General features: G+C 46.1%; 1 protein-coding gene across 8 annotated transcripts in view; it reads left to right on the forward strand.

Annotated features, from left to right (window-relative positions):
• The window catches only part of VPS13D (vacuolar protein sorting 13 homolog D), a 210,812-nt gene that overhangs the window by 162,998 nt on the left and 23,148 nt on the right, over nt 1-24,666 (forward strand). For all 8 annotated transcript variants that reach the window (XR_014785992.1, XM_084821541.1, XM_084821543.1 and 5 more), the window contains 2 exons: nt 16,228-16,360; nt 16,636-16,831. Coding sequence is in view for 7 of the 8 variants with exons in the window: in XM_084821541.1 (XP_084677667.1) it covers nt 16,228-16,360; nt 16,636-16,831 (329 nt within the window). In the remaining variant the exon portion in view is untranslated. The remainder of the gene's footprint in view (nt 1-16,227; nt 16,361-16,635; nt 16,832-24,666) is intronic.

The following is a 24,666-nucleotide window of genomic DNA, read 5'->3' on the forward strand; positions in this document are numbered from 1 at the left end:
GACTGACGAAAGAAGGGCAGGGAACTAGCTGTACTCCTCCAGAGTTCTTGTGCTGTCCTCTTGAGAACCCCTTAGCTAAAGAACAATGGTGCCATCTTGCACACATTAACTAAGGCGGAATGTAGAAATGCTGCCTGTGTTACATCTTCCTTAGCCAAACTGGGCATGCAGAAGACAGATGAAGGACGTGGCTGATTGGGTCTTTGGGGATGAAGGGGGTCTACTTGAGTTGACTCACTATCAATGGTCCTACTAGCCTGTTCTGGATTCTACAGGGCCTTCTCCCTTCATGGATGGGCTCTGATCCTGCAAGGAATTCCAGCTCCAGGCAGATGCTTGAGAAGCTTGAGTAGTTCCTAGCCTTCATTAGGAGTAGATGGCCACAACCTCCCCCCCCCAGCGCCCCCCCCCCCAAATGAAAGATATACACAGGCCAAGTACCCCAGTTTTTCACCGTCGGAAGAGTCAAGACGTAGTGCTTTCTTTAGACTGTAGCAATTCAAGTTGCAGGGAGGGTTTTACATGTTTGAATGTTCCTCGATCATGTGAGGAGCGTGGGGAACACCTTCCTGAATGCGAAGCCTGGGAGAAGGCTGTCTCTCCATGACATGCAAAATTTTGACATGCAAGTAGGATGGCTGATAGCCTTGTGCGTTAAGTATAAGGGAGCATTCAAACACCAAAACCTCTGCAACCTGTGTCTCGGTGGTGCGATCTAGGAAATGCATTTATGGCTCAATGCCCTGTTAGATTTAAGGCAGCCTAAGCATTGGCGTGTTATTTTTACTTTATTTATTTACAATATTTATATGCCGCTCCACATCAAAGATTTCGGAGCGGTGAGCAGCAAGATAAAAGAATAAAATCCCATAATTAAAACGATTACAACGTATTTTTTAAAAAAACAGATTCTGAACATAATAAAGGCTCTCAGAATAATGTCTTCAGGAGGCGTTGGCGCCTGCCTGACCTCCAAAGGCAGGGAATTCCACAGGAAGGGGGCCACAACGCCAAAGGCTGTCTTCCTGATGAACTCCAGCCGGTCCATAGGTCCATGTGGAACCACCAGGAGCAAGCCCTCCAATGACCTCAGTGACCAGGCAGGTTGGTAAAGAAGAAGGCACTGTCTCAGGTATCCTGGTCCCAAGTTGTTTAAGGCTTTGTACACTAGTTCCACTACCTTAAACCTGGCCCGGTAGCAAATAGGCAGCCAGTGCAGTTCTGTCAGCAAAGGAGTTGCATGCTGAAAAGGGGCCGCTCCTAACAACAGCCCAGCTGCTGCATTCTGCACCAGCTCCAGCTTCTGGACCAGCCTCAAGGGCAGCCCCACACAGAGCGCATTGCAGTAATCCAGTCTTGAGGTTACTGGCACCTGTACCACTGTGGCCAGGCTATCCCTGTCCAGGAGAGGCCGTAGCTGGCAAACCAGCCGAAGCTGGTAAAAGGCACCCCAATCCGCAGCGGCCACTTGGGCCTCCAGCGACAATGATGGATCTAGGAGGAACCCCAGACTACAAACCTGATCTTTCAGAGGGAGCGTGACCACATCCAGAACAGGCACTGTGCCTATCTCCGGGACTCGGGATCCACTCACCCACAGGGCTTCCGTCTTGCCAGGATTCAGCTCCAGTTTATTGGCCCTCATCCAGCCCACTAACTGAGTGTATACACTGATCCAGGACTTGCACAGCCTCTCCTGATTCTGATGTCAGAGGGAGATAGAGCCGCATTTATCTTAATGATAAATGTGAATGGTAAGCCGCTGTAGACTGATGTACAGGTATTCTTATGTATGCAGGATTCTTCAACTTCAGGGCGAAAAACATTTGGAGGTAAAAATCACATTGCTGGGTTGATTTTGTCTCACCAGCTTATCTTGGGATGTGAATGGTTGTGAATTGTGGCCCTTTCTTGTTTCTTTATTGATTTGTCATCAATAGCGAAGTTGTTATTTGTGACCCTTGCATACCACTGAATATAATGAAATCTCTCAGTGGTTTATTTATTTATATCCCACTTTTTTCCTCCTCCTCTCCATTTTATCCTCACAATAATAACCCTGTGAGGTAGGCTAGGCTGAGAGTTTGTGACTGGCCCAAAATCACCCAGTCAGCTTCATGGCTGAGTGGGGACTAAAACCCAGATCGCCCAACTCCCAGTCCAACGCTCTAGCCACTACACCATGCTGTTTCACAAAACATATTAAAATACATTTAAATACACTATTAAAAACACAACATTAAAAATACTTCCAACTACAGTAAAAACAATTCAAGGAGAGGTAAAATGGAGCAGCATGATTAATTTACTTACAGCCCAGGGAAAGCCTGGGTGAACAAGGGTGTTTTCAGGAGGGGTTTAAAAAATGTCTCATTTTCTGCCTCCTGGACTGCACGAGGGAGGGTCTTCCGGGAGGGGGGGTGCCACTACAGGGAAGCCCCCCCCCCAGTCGGGGTTCTTCACAGCAGCATTCTGTTCTTTTTGGAATGACCAGCAAGGCCTCCTTCTTATTGATCCTAAAGGTCATTTCCAAACTGGAAAAAGTGCAGAAAAAGGGCAACTAAAATGATCACGGGGCTGGAACATCTCCCCTCTGAGAGAAGGTTACAAAAGCTGGGATTGCTTAGCTTGGAAAAAAGGAGGGTCAGGGGAGACATGATAGAGGTCTACAAAATTATGCGTGATGTGGAGAATATGGATCGGGAGACCTTTTTCTCCTTCTCTAATACTAGAACCCCAACAGGGTCATCCCATGAAGCTGATTGTTGGGAGATTTAGGACAGATAAAAGGAAGGGCTTCTTCACACAGCACGTAGGTAAACTATGGAATTCTGTACCTCAAGATGTAGTGATGGCCGCCAATTTGAATGTCTTTAAAAGGGGGGTAGACAAATTCCTGGAGCAGAAGGCTGTCAGTGGCTACTAGTCCTGATGGGTCTGTGCTACCTCCAATACCAGAGGCATCGAGCCTATGTGCACCAGTTGCTGGGGACCATGGGCGGGAGGGTGCTGTTGCGCTCATGCCCTGCTTGTGGGTTCCTGGTTGACAGCTGGTTGGCCATTGTGTGAACAGAATGCTGGACTAGATGGACCCTTGGTCTGATCCAGCAGGGCTCTTCTTATGTTCTTATGCCACCTGGGCATGTAGAAGGGAAGGTGGTCTGCTACACAGGCATCCCAGGGAAAAGGCACCTTCCGTATCCAGCAGTAGTACAGTCTGCTCTTCTTATACCATCCCCATGTATATCTCTGTCAACTGTGTAGCCTCACTGAAGGCCAACTCAGGTTAACACGTTCTGAGCACATGACCTGGAGTCACAGGGCTGTTCTGCATGTGTCCCTCAACACCATTCGACATAGTGCTATGTAGGTGCAGAGTCATTCCCAGATCGTGGACTGCCTTCCACCCCACCCATCCCATGTAGTGCTTCTTGTGGCTCTGCTCATCACCGAGTGCATACAACATGCATCTTCCCCGAAGGGTTGTTGGACAAAAGGGCTCAATCTTGGCCAAGGGACTGGGATAGTGCAGGCAAACACGGGCACGAATAAGGCTACCTCCTTGCCAGGATTCTTGGGGCGGTGGGTGGGGGTGGGTGGGTGGGGAGCCCTGCCACTGCCACTGCCACTCAGCACTTCAGTTCGTCTCCTGCCTCCTCTGTTAAGCAAAAACTTGTGTTTGATATTTTGGTGACTTGTTTGAATTCCGATTTTGTTTTAAAATGGGCTAAAAGGCAGAAGAATAACCCACTTCTAAAAACTACATGAATTAGTGGACAACTCAAAAGTCTGTGAAGGCTTGACTTCCCGGCACGAATAGGACTAGCCTAGCCCTGCAGCAACCTTCCATTGTGCGGGAACTGGATCTAGTAAAAACGATGTTCACTCCAGCTGAATGTGCGTATGGTTGCTTTCTAACGTCTGAAAAAAGACCCTGCTGGATCCAGTCTAGATGTTAGAGAAGCATGTGGAGATGCCAGGTAGCACTGTCTGTTGTATGTTTTTTATGTTTTTAAATTTTGCAAATTATATTTTTAATGTTTTTAATCTTTGTAAACCACCCAGAGAGCTTTGGCTGTGGGGCAGTATAGAAATGTAATTAATCCTCTCCTGGCTCGAACATACCCATACCGTACGCTCAGCATCTAAGCTCCTCCGCCAGGGGCCTACTCCAAGAGAGGCTCAGAAGACAACAACAAAGGAGAGGGCCTTCTCAGTAGTGGCCCCCCAGTTGTGGAACGATCTCCCCAATGAGGCCCACCTGGTGCCAACATTGTTATCTTTTTGGCGGCAGGTCAAGTCTTCTCTCTTTTCCCAGGCATTTCCAGCATGTGATGAGTTTTAATTCATCCTGGATTTGTTTTATGGCTTTTAGATATGTGCTGTCTTTGTGTATGCCGCTTGTGTGTGTGTTTTTTTATATTCCGAATTTTGCATATTTAATGTTCTTACCTTTGTAAGCCGCCCAGAGAGCTTTGTCTATGGGGCGGTATTGAAATGTTGATGATGACGATGGCTGAAACAGCCTGGAAGGAAGACATAGAATCCACTAGGATATTCCTGGGGTCGAAGAGTCTAGGAAGTAGCTGCTAAGCTTTCCAGGCAGCCCCTCTGGTTCCCGTGAAGAGATGTGCCGCTTTTTCGGGTCGCACGTGGAAAGTGCTGCTTTTCTTCCCTGCCCAGCTGGGATTCTGGAATTTGTGGAGATTGGGGGGGGGGGAGTAGGAAACCCCTTCTGCCCTCCCAAGGCAACCCCTTCATACACTAAGAAAACTGGATCAAAGGCAACAAAGCGTGGAAGGGTAAGCGAGGGGCTTTCCCCCCTGGGAAACGGATTGCCTTGTTCGGGACGTCTCTGTCAACGGGATGCAGGCATGCTGGATGGTGCGGGTGAGAGGGTGGCAGGGTGGATGAGAGAAAGAGACTTCTACGCAACTCATCAGCCTGTTCTAATCCAGATGACAAGTTGCTTTACCAGTAGCAACTGGTACTTGCTTGCTGCATGTAGGAAACCCTTTTGCAATTATTAAAAGGGGGCAGGGGGGGGAGAGAACAGAATGCCTGTCTTCCCCTTTTCCGAAAAGTTATCTTTTCAAGAGCATTACTTGTTTAATAAAGTGTGTCTTGCCCGTTCCATGAACCCGCCAGTGACTCTCCAATTGGGGTCACTCCAAGTTCATTCCCTGGACTTTTGACTGCCTTCTGTGTATGTGAAAACAGCCGGCAGCTCCTGCAGGGATCACTCACTCAGGCCTGTAACACAAAACTATTGCCCGTAGGCACCTGCTGGCCAGCTTCACAGGAGTGCCTTGTGGGCATCCCCCCTTCCACGTCAGGCATCTGTGGAAGTGGAGAAAAACTGGGCCCTCCTCCTGCCGCCCCCGATCCTCTGGGCTAATCGGGCATCCATATAGACAACTTGTCAGGGGTCTTCATGGACGACCCAGAAACACGCGATTGTCAGAATGCATTATGAGGCTGAGTCAATGAGGAGATGCGAGCTAATTTCGAGGCCTCTGCTTGGGTTATGCGCCTCATGTGGGGATGGAGAGAATGCCACCAGGGTTGACGGTAGTAACTAGAGCTGTGTGCAAATGGCCTCTTTAAATTCTCCACCGTACTTGCAGGCAGAGAAATTTGGGAGACCGTTTCACCGAATTTCTCCAGGGGGAGGAGAAATTCTCAACAGTTTCTCCCTGGTTGGGCTCCCCATTGGCAGGGCTTGTAACATAGCTTCTTTCTTTCTTCCTAAGGGTTTTGGGGGTCTTCATGCTGCAACAGCATCAACTGTCTTGGCAGATCAGCCCTCCATTTGCATCCGCCGCAATGTAGGTGGGGGCAGTGTTGTGTCCAGCTCCGGGGATGAGGTGGCATTAGTGCTCTGCCAAAATCTGTCCTCCAGTTTCCCGAGGAGGAAATGCATATAATACTAGAACCTGGGATCATCCAGTGAAGCTAAATGGAGGGAGATTCAGAACAAGTAAAGGGAAGTACGTCACACAGCGCATAGTTAAAGTGTGGCATTCGCTCATGCAAGTTGTAGTGATAGCCGCCAACTTGGATGACTTTAAAAGGGGAGCAGACAAATTCATGGAAGATAAGGCTATCGATAGCTGCTAGAAAAGGTGACTGTTACCTCCAGGGGCCATAGCCAAGTGATAGAGCACTTGCTTTGCATGCCGGAGGTCTCAGGTTTGACCCCAGCACCTCCAGGTAGGGCTGACAAAATTTCTGTCTGAAACCCTGGAATGCTTCTGCCAGTCAGTGTCAACAATACTGAGCTAGATGGATCAATAAGGCAGCTTCCTATGTAAGTATCCCTCTGAATACCAGTTGCAGAGGACCATAAACAGGAGGGGGCTGTTGCACTCCTTTCGTGTTCGTGGACTTCCTAGAGTAGGGATATATGAGAATTTTGTTTCAGTTCTCAGATCACTCAGAAATGCCCCGTTCGCAATCCTCAATGCGAATGGGAGCTCATTTTCTCTTAGAAATATTTGTAGATTCCCAAACTTCCGTTTGCGTTCCGAGAATGTGTACTTGAAAAATGCCCATCTTTCCCAAAAGGCAAAACTTTCAAATTCCTTTCGAAGTCTGCACAACTTTCTTAAAAAGCACAATTTTCTTAAAATCCACACATTTTAAATCACCCACACTTTTGTCTGGGAGAAAATTGCACGATTTTGAAAATTTGCACAAATTTAGAATTTTTCCTGTAACTTTCACGTTCGATGGCTATTTGTTGTCAGCAGTTTTCCCACCTGTGCAAAACAAACGGCGAGCACAAACGTGAGTGCAAATCAAGGGGAGACCAGCAGTGAGCTGTTGTGCAGTCTGGTGAGCTCAAATATCATTCATTTGCCCATCCCTAACCTATAGGCATCTGGTTGTCCATTATGGGAACAGAATGCTAGACTGAATAGTCCTTTGGTCTGATCCAGCAGAGCTGCTCTTACGTTCTTGAGCAGCCTTGAGCAATACGTAGTGTCGTATATGAGCAGCAAATTCTGAGCACCTGTCAGGGTGGACACTGAGCCCATAGAATTCCAGAGTAGTTCTGATTCTGAGGTGGAGCAGCCGCTCCTGGGAGAGGAGCGCGCTCATCCTTCCCAGGGCCAACAGCTGGCAGAGATTCCTCCCACCGGCATTCCTGACATAGATAGCAGTCCCAGGAGTGAGAGAGCGCGGGAAGAAGACTTGCTGGACGCGCGACGCCGACGCAGGGAGCGGCGCCAAATGGAGGGCGCGGAAAGGAGGCGTAGTGCCTGGTTGCGCGCAAACAATGGTTGCGCCCAGAGGATCCAAGGGAAAAGGGGAGGGACTCTCCCTAGCCCATAAGTTCAGGGTCTGCCAGTGATTCTCCTTCAAACAGGGACCAACTTTTCCAACTTAGGGCATAGGTACTCTGCTGCTCATAGCTGGTTGCTAACAGTAGAGCTGTTAAGTTGTAAAAGAGGAATAAAGCTTTGAAAAGAATCCCTGTGTCTGGACTTGGCTACTGGATTAGACTGAAAGTGGCCGCCAAGGAGCCTTTGACAGCACCAAAAGTCTTCCCTCTCACCCAGTCTAAGAATAAAATCCAGTTGGCTACCATATGGTCATAAGTAGGAAGATCCTGTGTTGCTTTTATCCTACATTTTAAATATATGTTTAATGTACATATTTACTTTCTAAGGATTAGCGGGGCCTTTTTTATGGTGACGTGGTTCCCCAGTGTTGGAATGTTCTCCCCTTGGGACTTCTTGTTTGGCACATAGTTTTCTGAGTGTTGGGCACCAGGCTTTTCATTTTGTACATTTCCACCAATCACAGAATCACAGATTAGCAGGGTTGGAAGGGGCCTACAAGACCATTGGGTCCGACGCCCTGCTCGATGCAGGAATCCAAGTCAGAGCATCCCTGACAGATGGCTGTCCCGCCTCGTCTTGAGTGCTTCCCGTGTGGGAGAGCCCACCGCCTCCCTGGGGAGCCTTCTGCATGTAAAGCAGGGGCTCTGCCACTGAGCTACAGTGGGAGTGCTGTTCTTGTTGCCAGCTTGAAAGAACGATTGCCCCTGGGATAGGGGTCCTGCCTGACCTTTGAGCCCCAGCAAATGGGGTCTGATACCTAATTCAGCTTCTTTTCACATTTTCACCTAGTCCACCACCTAAAATTAATCTCCAGGTTTGCCAATATAAAAACTGTAATATTTCTCCTTACCGCTGCACTCTGCGTAACAAGGAACCCGTGTGCTTCGCTTAAGGCTGGAGGGAGATCTGGGTGACGGCTGTATTTCATATTTTCAAAAATGGAGAATCAGCCATTGTGTGTGTTTCTTTCTCCGAACATCCTTTGATGTAACCTGAAACCTGTCTAGTGTAGTATTCAGGAGAGCATAATTCAACGAAGTCTGCCATCTCTTCCTCTACTCCATCTTAAAACTGTGACCAATGCAGACTTTATGGCTTAACCAAAGCAGCTTCTTTTTTTTCTCTCCTTCCTTTCCTCAGTTCAGTTAACATCCAGTCTGATGAAGAGTTCTGGAGTACTCAAGGGTGTGCTCACTTATTTTATTATTATTACTTATTTATTTCATTGCTATCCTGCCTTTTTTTCCTCTTGAAAGGAACCCACGGTGGCTTACATGAACCTCCTGCTCTCCATTTTATCCTCACAACAACCCTATGAGGTAGGTTAGGCTGAGAGTTAGCAACTGGCCCAAAGTCACCCAATGAGCTTCATGGTCGAGTGGGGACTTGAACCCAGAGCTCCCAAGTTTCAGTCCAACACTCTAACCACTACACCACACTGGCTCTCTTATTTTGTGATGTTTTGGTTGGTCCTAATAAAAGTATCAGTAGATTGTAGATTACAGTAGATTGTATCTCTTCCCCTGCCACCCCCGGGTTGTTGCATTATTTTTGAAGTGTGTCCACTGAACTTAACGTCTGCGTCCTTTTGGGTTAACTGCTGGGGCCTCACTGAAAATGTCTGAAAAATGACAACGTAGGATATAAATTTTTTAAATGTGTTTACGGAGTAAAAAGAGAGCCAGTGTGGTGTAGTGGCTAGAGTGTTGGACTGGGAGCCAGGAGATCTGGGTTCTAGTCCCCACTCGGCCATGGAAGCTCACTGGGTGACTTTGGGCCAGTCACAGACTCTCAGCCCAACCTACCTCACAGGGTTCTTGTTGTGAGGCTAAAATGGAGAGGAGGAGGGTTATGTACGCCACCTTGGGTTCCTCAAAAGAGGAAAAAAAGTGGGATATAAATGTAATAAATAAAGGAGCCTGTTGTGCTGGACGCTTTTGACTTCAAAAGTGGCACAGAAATGTATTAAACATTAACCTGACCTTGTGATCCACAGCAAAAGTGAGGAAACCCAAAGGTAAAGGACTGGCCATGCATCTTTTAATTCAATCTCTTCTGTCTGGCCATTGTGTGCATTTCATAATCCTTTGCAAAAGTGACTGGTGTTGCTGAGCACAGCAGTGGGGATTGAGAAACTTGAATTGCCATTTTAAACTTTGCATTTCCTTACTTTTTGTCAGGCACTAGCCGTCTTCTCTATCTCATGCGCTAGGCTCAGCTATAGCAACATATACATTGCACAACATCACAGGGACTTAGCTGTGAGCAGCTCCACTCCAAAGTTAGCCAAATAAAGAAGAGCTTTGGCGAGAATTGCTCGCTATGCTTGCACACATCATGAAATTATTATTATTAATTACCTTTCTATACCGCCCCATAGCCAAAAATCTCCCAAAATAAGTTCTGGGAGTTTCCCATTCCTAATCAGACAGATGAGGTAGGGCTGCACAAAAGTTCTTTGGAGTGGCTGGTAGAAATTTAGATCCCGCTTTGTTTTGTAAAGAAAACTCAAAGTGGATTACAACGCAAACATGCACAGAATTTCCTCTAAAGAACTCAGGTGGTGAGTGTCAATGGATGTGCAGCCAAAATAGAGCTACTGAGAAAAGAGTGACGGAGGTATTGGGATGCTCACGATGCAAATGGGTAGAAAAATCTTTCGGGAAGGGGAGTAAAACAAACAAACTCAGCCCTATGAGAACATGCTTACTAGCTGCAGGAAACCAACAGTAACTCTCTAGGGAAGGAGTTTCACAATCTAGCCACCAGAAAAGGAAAGGCCCAACTATCTCAAGTTGAACTGGCATCTAAGAATATCTGGTTCAAACCCATGCTGTACGATGAAGGTCACTTTAGTCACTCTGAGTAAGCAGCTAGCTCTCAGCTGTTCTACCTCACAGGGTTGTTTTGGGGACAACATGGGATCTCCCCACCACCACCACCACCACCACTTCCTGCATTCCATGAGGATTCAAATACAGCTCAAAACAAACACACAAGATGCAAGAGACCTAACAAAACTGCACTAGACCAAAAAGAACGCAAGAGCCCTGCTGGATCTGACCAAGGGTCCATCCAGGCCAGCATTCGGTTCACACAGTGGCCAACCAGCTGCCCACGGGAAACCACAAGCAGGACAGGAGTGCAACAGCACCCTCCCGCCCATGTTCCCCAGCGACTGCAGTACATAGGCATACTGCCTCTGATACTGGAGGAAGCACATAGCCATCTCTTCTCCCAGTCATTTGGCAGCATATAATGAGTTTCTTGATTGTCTCCGGCTGATTGTTTTAAATGGTTTTAGATATATGTTGTTGTTGTGTGTGTGTTGTTTGTTTTATGTCATTATATGAATGTTTTTTCAATATTTTATATAGTGTATTTTAATGGTTTTTAATTTTTGTGACCCGCCCAGAGAGCTTCAGCCATAGGGCGATGTAGAAATATAATAAATGAAATCAGAACTAGTAGCCATTGATAGCCTTCTCCTCCATGAATTTGTCTACCCCCCTTTTAAAGCCATCCAAATTGGTGGCCATCGCCACATTTTTTTGCTAGCCATAGTTTAACTCTGTGCTGTGTGAAGAAGGACTTGCTTTTGTCTGTCCTGAAACTCCCACCAATCAGCTTCATGGGATGACCCCAGTGGGTCCCAGTATTATGAGAGATGGAGAAAAATGTCTCTACACCATGCATTATTTTGTAGACCTCTATCATACCTCCCCTAAAGTGCTGTTATAAATGAATTATATGTTTATAAATGAAGCACTTGACGGTATATATCAAATTATAAAGAGAGTGAAAATTTCCAATGCCTGTATACCATTTATAACAGTCATATCCATGTCCTAGCAACTGTATCAGCCATAATCGCATAACATATATGACAGATTAATTACAATGGATGATACACATCAAAATGATATGACTGATGTGGTTGTTATGATTGTTTATAAATCCAGATAATTCATTTCTCTTCTGTTTCGATGTGTACCATCAATTGTGATTCGTTTGTCATATACGTTATACGATCACCGTCTTCGTAATTTGATGTGTACAATCAAGTGCTTTATTTATAAACATTGTATAAAAGTATCTTGTGTGTTTGCTTTGAGCTGTTATTAGGGGACTTTGTCTTTTCTATTTTGCATACAGGATTCAAGGACAACAAATAAATACTACCCCTTAAAACACACACACATACACACACAACAGTCTCAGTATAACTTTTTCTGCGAATGAAATATATGGTCTAAAGCAGAATTGGAGAACCTTTTTTCTGCCAAGGGCCATTGACCCACAGGGGAACAAATCACTCAGGGATCACGCATAAGAATGAATTGGTATTATTTATTCTAATTGTATTATAACTACCATAAATAAAAAATATTGTAATGCCTATTAAGATAGTGCTGGAGCGCTGCTATCTCTTGAAGCTCTGGACTGAAGCTACTGTGATTGGGATCCACTAACTAACAGGGACAGTACGATAATGATCCCTGGGGAGAGAGTTGAAGACACATACCTCTCCTTCTGTCAGAGATGATTTCAGCCAGAGCAGGAAAGGCAGATAGGGAGACAATTGGATGCTACTGCTGGAAGATATTCAGAGCACCTACCTGCAGTAAACACCCTGCTGGCCCTTTGCTTAATAGGGTCATGGGAAGAAACTCACTGGAAATGCCCAGGAAACTCCCTGGAAATTACGGGGGGGGGGGGATCCAGCCCCAAGCTGGAGGTCTGCCACCTCTGATTTAAAGAGAAACTCGTATTCCTGTTGTTCTTCCACCTTTGCCAAGTATTTCTGCCACCCATATCTAAATTTCTGAAACACCTCCTCCTTGTGTGACTTTTTGGATGCTTTGGAGGTTTACCCCGAAACTCTGCTGGTAGTTGATCAGGCCAGCTGTTTTGCAAATATGGGTAAGAGTTCTTCCCCCTATTTTCTGAGGAAAGAACAAGAAGCAGTGATTTTAAAAAGGCAGATCTGGGGTGAGGGCAGAGAGGAGGTTTCTAACCATAACACAAGAGTTGTTTTGGCTTGGAAGTGGGGGGGGGGGTGCTTCTATTCACACATGCTGGAGGAATTGTTTTCTGTAATACTGCAGCTGTGGGTTAGTTCTCACCAAGAGTGGTAAACATGGCCTGTGCCACTTCAGGCTACAACTTGGAGTTCATACAATTGATCCTCCGTATAAAACAGCTCCGTGCTCACACAAAAATTACTGTGTCAGGAAGAAGGGTTCTAGCCTAGCCCTCTGCCTGGGAAGTGCTGAGGGAGGTTTGTATGTTTGTGAGCTCCTTTCTCTGCAGCTTGAAGTGGTGTAGTTTCCCCAACCTGGTGCTCTCCAGAATTTTTGGACTTCAACACCCATCAGCCTGAGCCAGCATGGTCAGGAAGTCTGGTAGTTATAGTCCAAAACAGACCTTTGTCACATCAGAACAGAGTCATGGGTAAGCTCTTGCTTTCGAAGTCTGTTTTAGAGAGAGCAGGAGCTGTATTGGATAGTCCTGAATCTCCCACCAGAGTTCGGGAGATTTCCAATCTGTATTAGTTTAGTTTGCAGGAAATTATTACTCATCAGCACTGGTACATTTGTGATTGAAGGGTCTGTTTTGAAAGTGGTTTTGCAACACAAACTCTTTTGTGTCTACCTGTTTCTGAGCCTCTGTACATTTGGCTTATCTCCTTTGGAATTTGAAGCTTATCTAGAAGGATTCTTCAGAACCCATTTAATAGGGTGAGAACTCTTGGTAGGCCACCAGCTTTGCATGCAGAAGGTTCTAGGTTCAATCCCCAGTATCTCCCGGTAAGGCTAGGAAACTCTCCTTTCTGAAACCCTGGAGAGCTGCCAGATAGTGTAGACAATACTAAGCTAGATGGACCTGAGTCAGTATAAAACAGTTTTCTGTGTTCCATGTTACCTACTGATGTCATGAAATGATCAGCCTAAAGCACAATGGGATGAGATCAGTCTTTTTTCCAGCCATCTCAGTGTGGCTGCCAATAAAAAGGGCTCAGTCCAAAATTCTTGCTCTCATGGGGTAGACAAGGATCCATGTTTGCATTCTAGAACAGTGGAGTTTAGAAGCTGCCCCTTACAAAACCCGCTTTTTGTTAAAAATGGAATTTGATGCCTGGAAATGTAGATGCTCTGTTTTGCCTGGGTTTTTCAGAGCGTACTTTTGCCAGTAACCCCAGAAAACCTTGCTGTTTAGCCTTTCACTTCTGTGCTATCATTAGTCTAAAGGCGGGAATGTATTGAAATTGGGAAGACCGATGTGTTGTTAGCTTGAAGCTTCTTGTAAGTCACGGGATTGCTCCAGATAACAGAGCCAGGTAAAGGTAACTTTCACATACTTGGGGTTAAATGTATTCCACCAGATCTCAAGGGCTCAGCATGGGTGAAAACATTCTTTTGAGGTGAATGGCTCCTAGTTTTAATGCATGTAAATATGGCAAAATATTGTCCTGATTTGCATAATCAAACAAACCATGGTTAACAAACCATCAGTTGTTGGTGAGCGTGCAGGAGCCCGCAAGCCTGGCTCCCACTTGAAATCAGAAGACGTTTACTTCTTGGGAGGACAGCAATGACAAATCTTGATAAAATAGTGAAGAGCAGAGACATCACACTGACAACAAAGGTCCGCATAGTTCAAGCAATGGTATTCCCCGTAGTAACCTATGGCTGCGAGAGCTGGACCATAAGGAAGGCTGAGCGAAGGAAGATCGATGCTTGTGAACTGTGGCGCTGGAGGAAAATTCTGAGAGTGCCTTGGACTGCAAGAAGATCCAGCCAGTCCACACTCCAGGAAATAAAGCCGGACTGCTCACTTGAGGGAATGGTCTTAAAGGCAAAACTGAAGTACTTTGGCCACATCATGAGAAGACAGGACACCCTGGAGAAGATGCTGATGCTAGGGAAAGTGGAAGGCAAAAGGAAGGGGGGCCGACCAAGGGCAAGATGGATGGATGGATGATATTCTGGAGGTGACGGACTTGACCTTGGGGGAGCTGGGGGTGGCGACGGCCGACAGGAAGCTCTGGCGTGGCTGGTCCATGAAGTCACGAAGAGTCGGAAGCGACTGACCGAATAAACAACACAAACAACCTAGGGGTGCCCCATGTAACCCATAGTTAGCTGTTATGTGCAAACCCTTCATTGTTGTGAAGGGAGACCTGACTAGGCTTGGATATTTTCTTAACATTGTCTTTATTCTTCTTCTCCTATGTGCTGATTTTATATATGAAATTGTAATATTCAGCCTAGTGAGGGATTACCTCAAAAGGACCTGCCTTATACTGGATCAGAGCCTTTGACCCTCTGGCCCTGTATCATCTACCCTGACTGATGCCCATTCCCCAGGGTCTCAAGCAGAGACTCTTTCCCATCACTTGCTACCTGGTCCATTCCAGAGCTGAAGCCCTATCAAATTCCTGAGGATGTAAGATGGAGTGTAGACGCCTCCCAGCTTCAGTCTGTGAGCCTCCCCACTTTCCCAAACCTGCTTGGCTGCACCGGGGAAGGCTTGCAGAAGGAGCCCATGGTTCCCGACAGGCCTGGATGCTGAGATGCAGGCTTGTGACTGTGTCCAGAAGCTCCCAAAAGCCTACTGTGACACAGTCAGTTACGCCTTGGGTCTTGAAAGGAGAAAAGGGGGCAGCAGTGCAGGCAAAACAAGGCCATGTTGAACTGGCCCAGCTTTCAGAGCGGTCCGCACTTGGCTTGACGCAAGCTGGGAGACCAAACTCAACACATTCATGTTTCGAAATCCACTTCCCTGTGACATTTGGCACCATGACAGATTCAATTAGAGAGCTCTTGACAAAGCCCAGTAACTGCTGTGGCCTTCATACATCTGAAGCATCGCCGCCTCCCGTATGTACCTACACAGACCCTGAGATCATCTTCAGGAGCCCTTGCCACAAGAGACAAGGCAGGTGGCTACCAGGAAATGGGGCATTTTCTGCTGTGGCACCCCGGTTATGAAATGAATGTCCTAGAGAGGTTTGTCTGGCACCTACATTGCTCTCTTTCCAGCGCCAGGTGAAAATCTTTTTTTTATTATTTTCCTAGGCATTTTTTTTAGCATTTTAGCATTCCAGTGTTTTAGCTCTGTCGTCTTAAATCCGCTTTTGCGTTTTAAATACCTCTATTGCTGCTAGGTTTTACTCTGGTTGTATTTTTATTCCATAGTTTTAACCTGTTACATTTTATATTGTATTTTCTGTTGTATTTTTGTGGTTTTAATTTTGTGGGCCACCCAGAGAGCTTCAGCTATTGGGCGGTATAAAAATGAAATAAATGCATAAAAGAATCAGGCCACTAAGAACCAGTTTGCAAAACTAGTTGAAGGTGTATTTGTTCCAGTTTCATCTCCATAAAACAAAACAAAATTTAGACTGTGTTAAAGCAAATATAGACTGGTGATTTATCTTCTTCCAAAGTGGAATGGCAGTTGCTTCTTACCACCAGGGGCATGCATGGCTGGTATCACTGGGCTTTACTAATGTCTTTCCCCAGGCTTCAAGATGCTTTCATTTGTCTCAGTTTCCAGAATTACACAGTTCCATAGTAATGGGAGTCTCTTGGGATTAGGATTTTCTCTTGGGATGGGGCAGAAGCAGACCTTTTCCTCTCCTGCGTACCGAAAACACCCCCTGCAGCAAAATATGTAAGAGGAACAGCAACAGAAATTGTTTCATTGACCTTCCTAGAGCAAATTAACAGTTTGTATTAGCAATGCAACCTGCAGTAATGAAGGGCTCTTCAGGACTTAGTATATAATTATATTGTCAAGCATATGATTATAATTAAGTTTCACATGAGGGGTGCTTTAATATGAGCCTATGTCATTTCTTGCCTTACAACAGGTTGCTGGGACATTGTCCGATGGTTTGGGAAAGACAATGGATAATCGGCACCAAACGGAAAGAGAGTTCATCCGATACCATGCTGCAACCAGCGGTGAACATCTCGTGGCTGGCATCCAAGGACTAACTCATGGTAACATGTCAATAAAACGGCTGTGTGATGGGTTTATCAAGGGCTTCCTCTGTTGAACGGTTTTGGAAGAGCAATTGTTTTAACTTGACTATAGCCAGACATTTAAAGCCTTGTTCAGATTGCATTTTAAGAATTCAGTATCACTACCCTCCAAGGCACATTTAATTTTTCAGTGACCTTGAATTTTCTCAGTGCAAATAAGGGTCTTGGAAAATGTTAGCATCGTTATTCCAATCCTGTAGTTTCTTGAGCCACATTCTCATTTTCTTCCCCAGGTATCATCGGTGGATTAACAAGTGTAATAACCTCAACAATAGAAGGCGTGAAAACCGAAGGGGGAGTCAGTGGTTTTATGTCTGGCCTTGGGAAAGGACTCGTTGGAACTGTAACCAAGCCTGTGGCCGGTGCTCTGGATTTTGCCTCTGAAACAGCCCAAGCAGTGAGAGAGAGGGCAGCTCCAACAGGCCCCAGGTTAGAAAAACATTTTGGTTTTCTTTTACATTTGTCAGGACTGCGACACGAAAAGTGTTTCCTATGTGGAACAGCCAAAGCATTTTGCAATTGCAGATTCGTGGAAATACCAGTCGAAATGGCTCATGTGGAAATATAACATCCAATGCACAGAGATTTGATGGGCCCGGGGAGGAGTGCATGTAAGGAGAGGGGCGGGGGCCGGGGAGACACGACCCATATCCTCTCTCAATATCTGGATAAGACATAGACAAGATTCCAGTTAGAGCTTCATAGTAAAGGGGCTCAGAAGAGAACAGAAGGTCATGATCCAGGTTGTGTGGCGTGTGTGTGTAGGGGGGGGGGGAGAGAGAGAGAGAAACTCCTTCTGTTGCATTTGTTTCATTATTCTGCTGTGAGTGGTTTGAACCTGAACTAATCCAGCATTGTTCCAAAAACAATGTTTTTGGCTTTGTTTTTTATGTATGCTGGGCTCTTCATCTTACAGCAGGCTAAAACATATAGAAATAAAATGGCTCCAGCTGACCTTAAGAATTCCTGCTAATACAAATGGATGGGGGGTGGGCAATGGTGTTGAATAACGGTAGCCATCTGCCCCAGACAGCATGGCTAATGACCAGGAGTGCTGGGAGTTGTAGTTGAAAACATCTTGAGGGTGTCATGTTGGGGAAGTCTGCTCTAGAAGCACAGACCCTGGCAATATGGCACAGGAAGTATCCTGAGGACCGCAGCTTTATGTCGAAAGCAGTTTTGTAGCCCACAAGGGTGCAGGGAATGTGCAGAATGTGTGGCAAGTGTCTGAAGTCTCAAAGAAATCATTTACCCTGTGAATGAATGAATGAATGAATGAATGAATGAATCCTTTATTTCCGGCCCACTGATCACCAGCAAAAGTTACAAAAGTACACTACAATAGAATATATTGATCTACATGATAAAATTAAGTCATAGTGCCATAGAGGATCTAGTTAAAATAGCAGCGTTCAAAAATTTAGCCGCTCGCTCCATGATTAATCTGTTAGATCCTTTGAGTAAGATACGCATAAGAGATTCTAAAGACTGACCTGGAAAAGACTGAGTAATTGGAAGTATCAGGGCGCCTCTGACCCCCTGAAAGTAACAGCTTTCAGTAAAGTTAAACAAAACACGTGTTAAAGATTCCACTTCAACATTGTTACAAGCGCAACATATCTCATTTACCGGTGTTTTGGAATACCTTCCAGCTAAGAGTTTAGAGGGTAAAACATTAAGCTGGATCAAAGAGAATGCTTTCCTACATTTAGGAATTGATAGCCAGTTTAAATAAGCCATAAGCCATTCTGTCTTTGGAGAATGAGCCTGGCAAACCCCAGAATCAGGGGAAACACAGACCCTGTACTGCACAATAGAGTTCTTGGAGGTCAATATCTCGCAACCTCTGTTTAACTAGAAATTTTGTGCTATCCCAATCCACAGATAGTAAATAGGAAGGGTAGAGCCCCATTGAATTAACTTTCTACACTTTACCCTGTGGTTATATATTTTCACTTGCTTGCAGAATGTTCATTTGCTGCTGTGTCTCTGGGCTTGGGAGAGCTGTTCCCTTGATGCACTCTCCCTGCCCTCTCTTTCTAGGTCAGGCCCTGACTGCTTGTACTTTCCGTATCACTTTCTGCTCTTCATTTATTTATATTAATAATTATTTTTACAAATATTTTTAGCATGCCTTTAAGAGTTCAGCCGTCTCAAGGCAGCTCACATATGAAAAACCCAGTACAATAAGAAAACACCAAAAATCAATAAAATTAACAAACAACAGTAAACATGCAGCCCAGGAAAAATACTAATATAATTGCAGCTAAAAACCGAGCAAGATAAAACACAGCTAAAGAGAACTGCCTGAAAAGGGGGTCTTTAGAGCTTTCCAAAAGGCCTGCGAAGAATGGGCCTGATGAACTCACTGCTTCGGGAGGGCTCCTGTCCTGAAAAGCCGCCCAGAAATATTTTTAATCATAATAATCGTAACAACAATAACAATAGCAACTGATTCCAGAGGCATGGTGTCTCTTGCACTCGCCAGCCTACCTAACTGCCCTCAATGGCAGATAAGTGAGAATGGGCTCCATTGCTGACCATAAAATGTGGGCAGGCTAGTCAGACATTCAGCTAACTCAGACCCAAACCATTTAAGGCTTCAGAGGTCAAAATAACACTTTAGATTAGGCTTGGAGACACACTGGCAACCAGCATAGCCAGTGCAGCATACGTGTCGCATGTGCTGACAACTCCCCATATCAGCAGAAGTTTCCAAACTGTCTTCAAAGGCAGCCCTAGGTAGAGTGTATTGCAGTAGTCTAGCCTGGATGTCATTAGAGTATGAATAACTGAGGCAAGGTCAGACCTCTCCAGATAAGGTGGCATTTGGCGTTTGTGCCACCTCCAAGAACCCTGGGCTTGAAAATGGATGTTCGGACTCCTTGCTGATGAATGGCAAATTAGGGACTGGAGGGGAAATGTTCAGAAACCAGTGGATCTAAATTAGGTTTCTTGAAGAGTGCCCTAATCACTGCTTGCTTCAAGCTTGTGGGAGCCACCCTGTCCCTCAAGGAGGCATTAATCCCCATCAAGGTACAAACTCTCAGCACAGCCCTAGCTGATCAGACAAGGACGGGCAAGGGTCCAGAGGACAAGTGGTGGCTCCGAATCCTCCAAAACTGTTGAGCGGACAACACAATGGCAGAGAAATAAGATCTCTTGGCTAACATTACTGCCACGGAATAAGACTGAAGATGGATTCTTAACTGTGTTCCGTTGTATTTGTTACAAGCTTTCTGCCGTTTACCTTTTATTTGTCAAGCCTGTCATTGCACTGTCCTGAGTGCTGCAGTAAACCGGGAAGCTTGTTCTGTACTTTCATGCTGTCATTGTGTACCCTGCCCAGAGTGGTTTTAGAATGTAATTCATAAATTAATTTGAATACGCTGAGGTGGCTCTGTGACTGGGTCAAGGATGTTGGAAATGATCATATTGAGAGCCCAGGCCATGCCCTCATTCCAACCAAAGGCCAGAGCCTCAGCAGAACAGCCAGCTAATCCTGCAGGAAAGTCACCAAGAGACCTCAGAAAACCATCTGGATTCATTAGCCTCCTGGGGCGGACCATCAATTTCAGTTCTCCACCCGTGCAGAGGTTACAAGTAGCTTGATGGTCTATCCGTGCCAACACAGTCATTTCTGGCACCCCCTCGCACAGACAGTTATTCCCTAATCCTGTACAGAAAACCAGATCCAATGTGTTCTGCCACATATGTTGGGCCGGAGATGACCTGCGACAGGCCCACGGTTGACAGAAGTTCAAGACAGACTGACAGGTACAGACATTTGAAGCTGACTGACTGCCGGACAGGGTGCCTGACCAGGGAGATGGAATTGCAGCAGACCAAGCCCTTTTTCCCTCTCCCCTCCTGCCCTTCTAGCTGAGCGTGATACTGCACGGAGAACCCTGGTGCACACATCTGGGAGAGGTTAACCCCTCCCCCTTTGTCCAGCCCAAACTTGGAAGTACAAGCCCTGTCAGCAAGTTCTTCCATAATCGGATCAAACACAAAACATCCCTTCTCATTAGCCAACCTCGCATTCATCAGCAGTAAGCACAGAGACCAGAGGGGAGTTACAAAGACTGGGAGATGGGCTGTGAGAGGAAACCGCACCTAGGTGTCTTAATCGCCTTCCCCTAAACCACCATTGCACCCTCTTCTACGTGCTATATTTTGTAGTGGCTTTGCAGTCCGCGCCTCCCAGGTACATAACAGGACTCTTATCAGCTTGAAGACATACAGCAGTAACACAAATCCACCAGCCCACTCACTGCAGCTATAAACAACAGAACCGATCCCTTTTGCCTAACAAATCTGCAGTGTTATGCTTTGCCTGATCTGAAGGAACTAATTGCTTGTTTTCACTTCCTCTGCGTTCCTTACTCTTTCTGCTAAGGCTCTGATTCATTAAGAAACACACTAATGTCCCTGAAAGCATAAGGGAGGGAAGAATTTGTTTATTTAGACTGGGAAATTCAAAAGACTTCCTTAACCATCAGTGAACATGGTGACTGGAGAGTGCCTTAAAATCCTTTTACTTCCAGACTGGGTGAAGAATTCCACTCTTCTAGACTCTTGCTGATGCCCTGAACATTCACTGTCACTCAGTGCTACAACCCAGCCCACCCCCAAATGCGAGCCAAAACTGAAAACCTGTGTTGCAAATGTATTTTCCTTCTGTTGGCTGAACTCTGAATACTCCCTAGCACTCCAAAGCCCAGAACAATCCATTTCTCATTCTAATGTCACTTATGTAAGGCTCTTACCAGATCTTGAGAAGAATGAAAGAAATCAATTTATTTCCCTTCGAATAGTTATGAGAATGCATGACTCACTTTCAGTTATCCTCTTGGATGTGTATTTGTTAGTCCTGGTAGATTTTGATGCTGGAATGGGAGAGCTTTTCCCTTGCCATTTTGGCATTCAAGTGCTGGGATGGCTTTCATGGAACTCCTAATCAGATGGAAATTTTGAACAAGCAGAAAGTGGGGGAGTAACTGTTTTCCCCACTTGGTTCACAGAGCCTTTTGAAAAGAAAAAGAAAGCCATTGGCCTGAGACCCAAGTGTCATGTTTTCAGGGCAACCGTAAAAGAGAGAGAGCAAAGGAACCTTAACTAGTCATCCTTGCACAAAGGAAGGACAAGGGTAATAGGTATGAAGAACCAAGTTCTCCAAATGGGGTTTGGACGCCAGCATGCCTCCATGAGAGAACATCTCATCTTGGCCGAGAAGGAAAAATTTAAAAAGCTGCTGATCTCACCTCATTTGCTGATGCTTCACAGACTCCATCTGCACCTATGGAATGCACAGTGCCTCTGCCATTGGTGCAGGTAACAGTAGGACCAATGAAATCATGTCTGGCTGTGCACGAGTCCTCTCTTCTCTATGGTATCTCCTTTTCTGGACAGGAAGGATGAGGTTTGCTCTGATCAAGTTCAACTCCCCCCACCCCTTTCTCCAGCAGGAAGCAAGGTCTGAATTATCCTGCCAGAACATTCTATGCTATGTTTTCCTTTCTTCCCGATGGTTCAGAGCAGCAGCAGCGTTCACTCTCCTCTTCCCACTTGCAGAGCCGGCAGGTCCCCTTGGCGCCTGTCCCTCTGCATTGCAGAGCCAGCTTGAGGAACCCTGCTGGATCGGACCAAAGGTCCAACTAGTCCAGCCTTCTGCTTTCCACATTGGCCATCCAGGAGCCTCTGGGAAGCCCACAAATACAGCCCTCTCCTGCTGTAGTTCCCTAGCACTGCTTATTCAGAGGAGATGACATATAGGCACCACGACTAATAGCTTTTGATGGCCTTATTCTCATAGAATAGCAGGGTTGAAGGAGCCTATAAGGCCATTGAGTCCAAACCCCTGCTCAGTGCAGGAATCCAAGTCAGAGCATCCCTGACAAATGGCTGTCCAGCTTGTCTTGAATGCCTCCAGTGTGGGAGAGCCCACCACCTCCCTAGGTCATGGGTTCCATTGTCATATTGCTCCGACAGTCAGGAAGGTTTTCCTGATGTTCAGCCAGAATCTGGCTTCCTGTCACTTGAGCCCATTATCCGTGTCCTGCACTCTGGGATGATCGAGAAGAGATCCTGGCCTTCCTTTCTGGGACAGCCTTTCAAGGACTTGAAGAGCGCTATCATATCTCCCCTCAGTCTTCTCTTCTCAAGGCTAAACAGGCCCAGTTCTTTCAGTCTCTCCTCATAGGGCTTTGTTTCCAGTCCCCTGATCATCTTTGTTGCCCTCCTCTGAACCTTCTCCAGCTTGTCTGCATCCTTCTTAAAGTGTCGCACCCAGAACTGGACACAGTACGCCAGATGAGGCCTAACCCGTGCTGGGTAGAGGGGATCCATGAAATCTCCATAATTTTATGCCCTAATCCATCTAACCTGTTGGCCATCACCTCTTGTACCAGCAAATTCCAGACCTGAACTATACACTGTGTGAAAAAGTACTTCGTTTTTGTCGCCTACCACCGTATTCTTTGGATGGCAAAGAGTCAGATAGAAGAGCCTCATCCTGCTTGGGGACCTGCCTTCACTCCCAGCAGGGCTCAGTTGGAGGCAAACCAGGCCTTTGCAACTGCACCACCACCGCCACTCCTACTGCTCCATGGTCAAATTCAGCTGGCGAACCACTACGGAAGGCCGAAATGGCCAAATCTAACTTGGAAGTGAAATTCATGTTTTTGCTGCCTGTGCACATTTGGCTGAGGGGGGCGGGGGGCATGCATGTGGCATTGTGGTTAGCTTGTTGACCTTGGGTTGGGTTTTCATGTAGTTGAAAATGTAGAAACAACTGCAGTGGGTCACCCGTCTCCAACTAGAGTTACGGTTGAATGCTGGCATCTGTTGTATGTAGGCACTCCCGAGTTCCTGCACTCCTGACAGTTCAAGGTAAGGTTCGTGTGATGTCAGGGTGGGTGTAATCCTTACGTGCGTATGCCCGAAGTGATGTGTTAATGTGATGCATGCATGCGTGTGTCCACACCCCTCGTACATACAGTGTTTAGGAGCATAAGAACATGCCATATTAAATCAGACCCCTGATCCATCTAATCCAGTATTCTTGACACTGACTGGGAGCAGCTCTCCAGGTTTCCAGACAGGAGTTTCCGATCCCGACCTGGACATGCCAGGGATTGAACCTGGGACCTTGTGCATGCAGACCTCATGCTCTGCCATTGAGCTATGATCCTTTCCCAGCTGAGTCCATGGCCCACAGCTAAACATTTCATCTTCAGATGGCCACCTTTCACAAGAAATAGAGCAGGGAGAAGTAGCAGCGTGAACCGGCCCTTGCTGTATTCATCTATCTTGACTGCAGAGATCTTTCTAATAGGACCTGTTACATTTTGTAGGTTCCATAGAATGTTTTTCAAGCAGTGTTATGACTGAGGGATGAACTGAATTGGGGCATCGTTAAAAAAAAAAAAGTTAGCAGCCATGGCTGTGGACATATTACCTCTCTCTGTTTCTATGCAAGTGTAGCTATCTTTAGCCAAGCCTCTGCAGGGGGAATATACTTTATAATATACTTGTGAAATACGTTTGTTCAGAGGTAATTAGAGTGTCTCTCTCTCTCTCTCCCTCTCTCTCTCTCTCCCTCTCTCTCTCTTTTTATACAGCCCCACTGAGATCTTGAAGGAGATGATAGATGAGGGCTAGGTTTCTATACAAAACATTTTTGTTCAGGAAGCAAATCAGTTATCGCAGGGCAAGAGAAAGGCAGGCAAAGTTAGTTTCACACCAGCAGAGAGACACCAGGCATCTCACAGTCTGTTCTTTCTATTCCCAGACGGATGGCTGTGATATTACTCAAACGCCGTCTTTGTAAGCCCTTCCAGTGATGGCAGTTGCTTGTCCAGGAGCAGAAACTGGCTTGACAAATGCATCTGCTCCAGTGAGCCGCAAAACCTGTTGGAAAATAAGATGGCACGGTTTGACGTGTTCCATGATTTCTGGCATTTTATGCAGGTTGTGGACTAAAAGAACCCCACTGCATCCCTAAATGTGTGTGTGTGTGTGTGTGTGTGTGTGTGTCTTGACCACATTGCGAAAGGTTGCAGTTGTCTTTCATGTCTTTCTGTAGTCCCACTTTAGGGAACTAGGCACACATGATCTTCGGCGCATGGGCAGAGGGCAAGGAGAAGAGAAAGCAGACGTTGTTCTGCAGGAGGAGAGCATCGCAGCTAAGAAGCCATGGGAGAGGTTTTCATGCTGTCTTGAGAGACCGCTGTCTTATAGCCTCATGTCCCTGTCCCGAAGTC

The sequence above is a fragment of the Heloderma suspectum genome, chromosome 15 (assembly GCF_057233095.1).
Source record: "Heloderma suspectum isolate Gila_16-S chromosome 15, 16-S_ref, whole genome shotgun sequence".
Lineage (NCBI taxonomy): Eukaryota > Metazoa > Chordata > Lepidosauria > Squamata > Helodermatidae > Heloderma > Heloderma suspectum.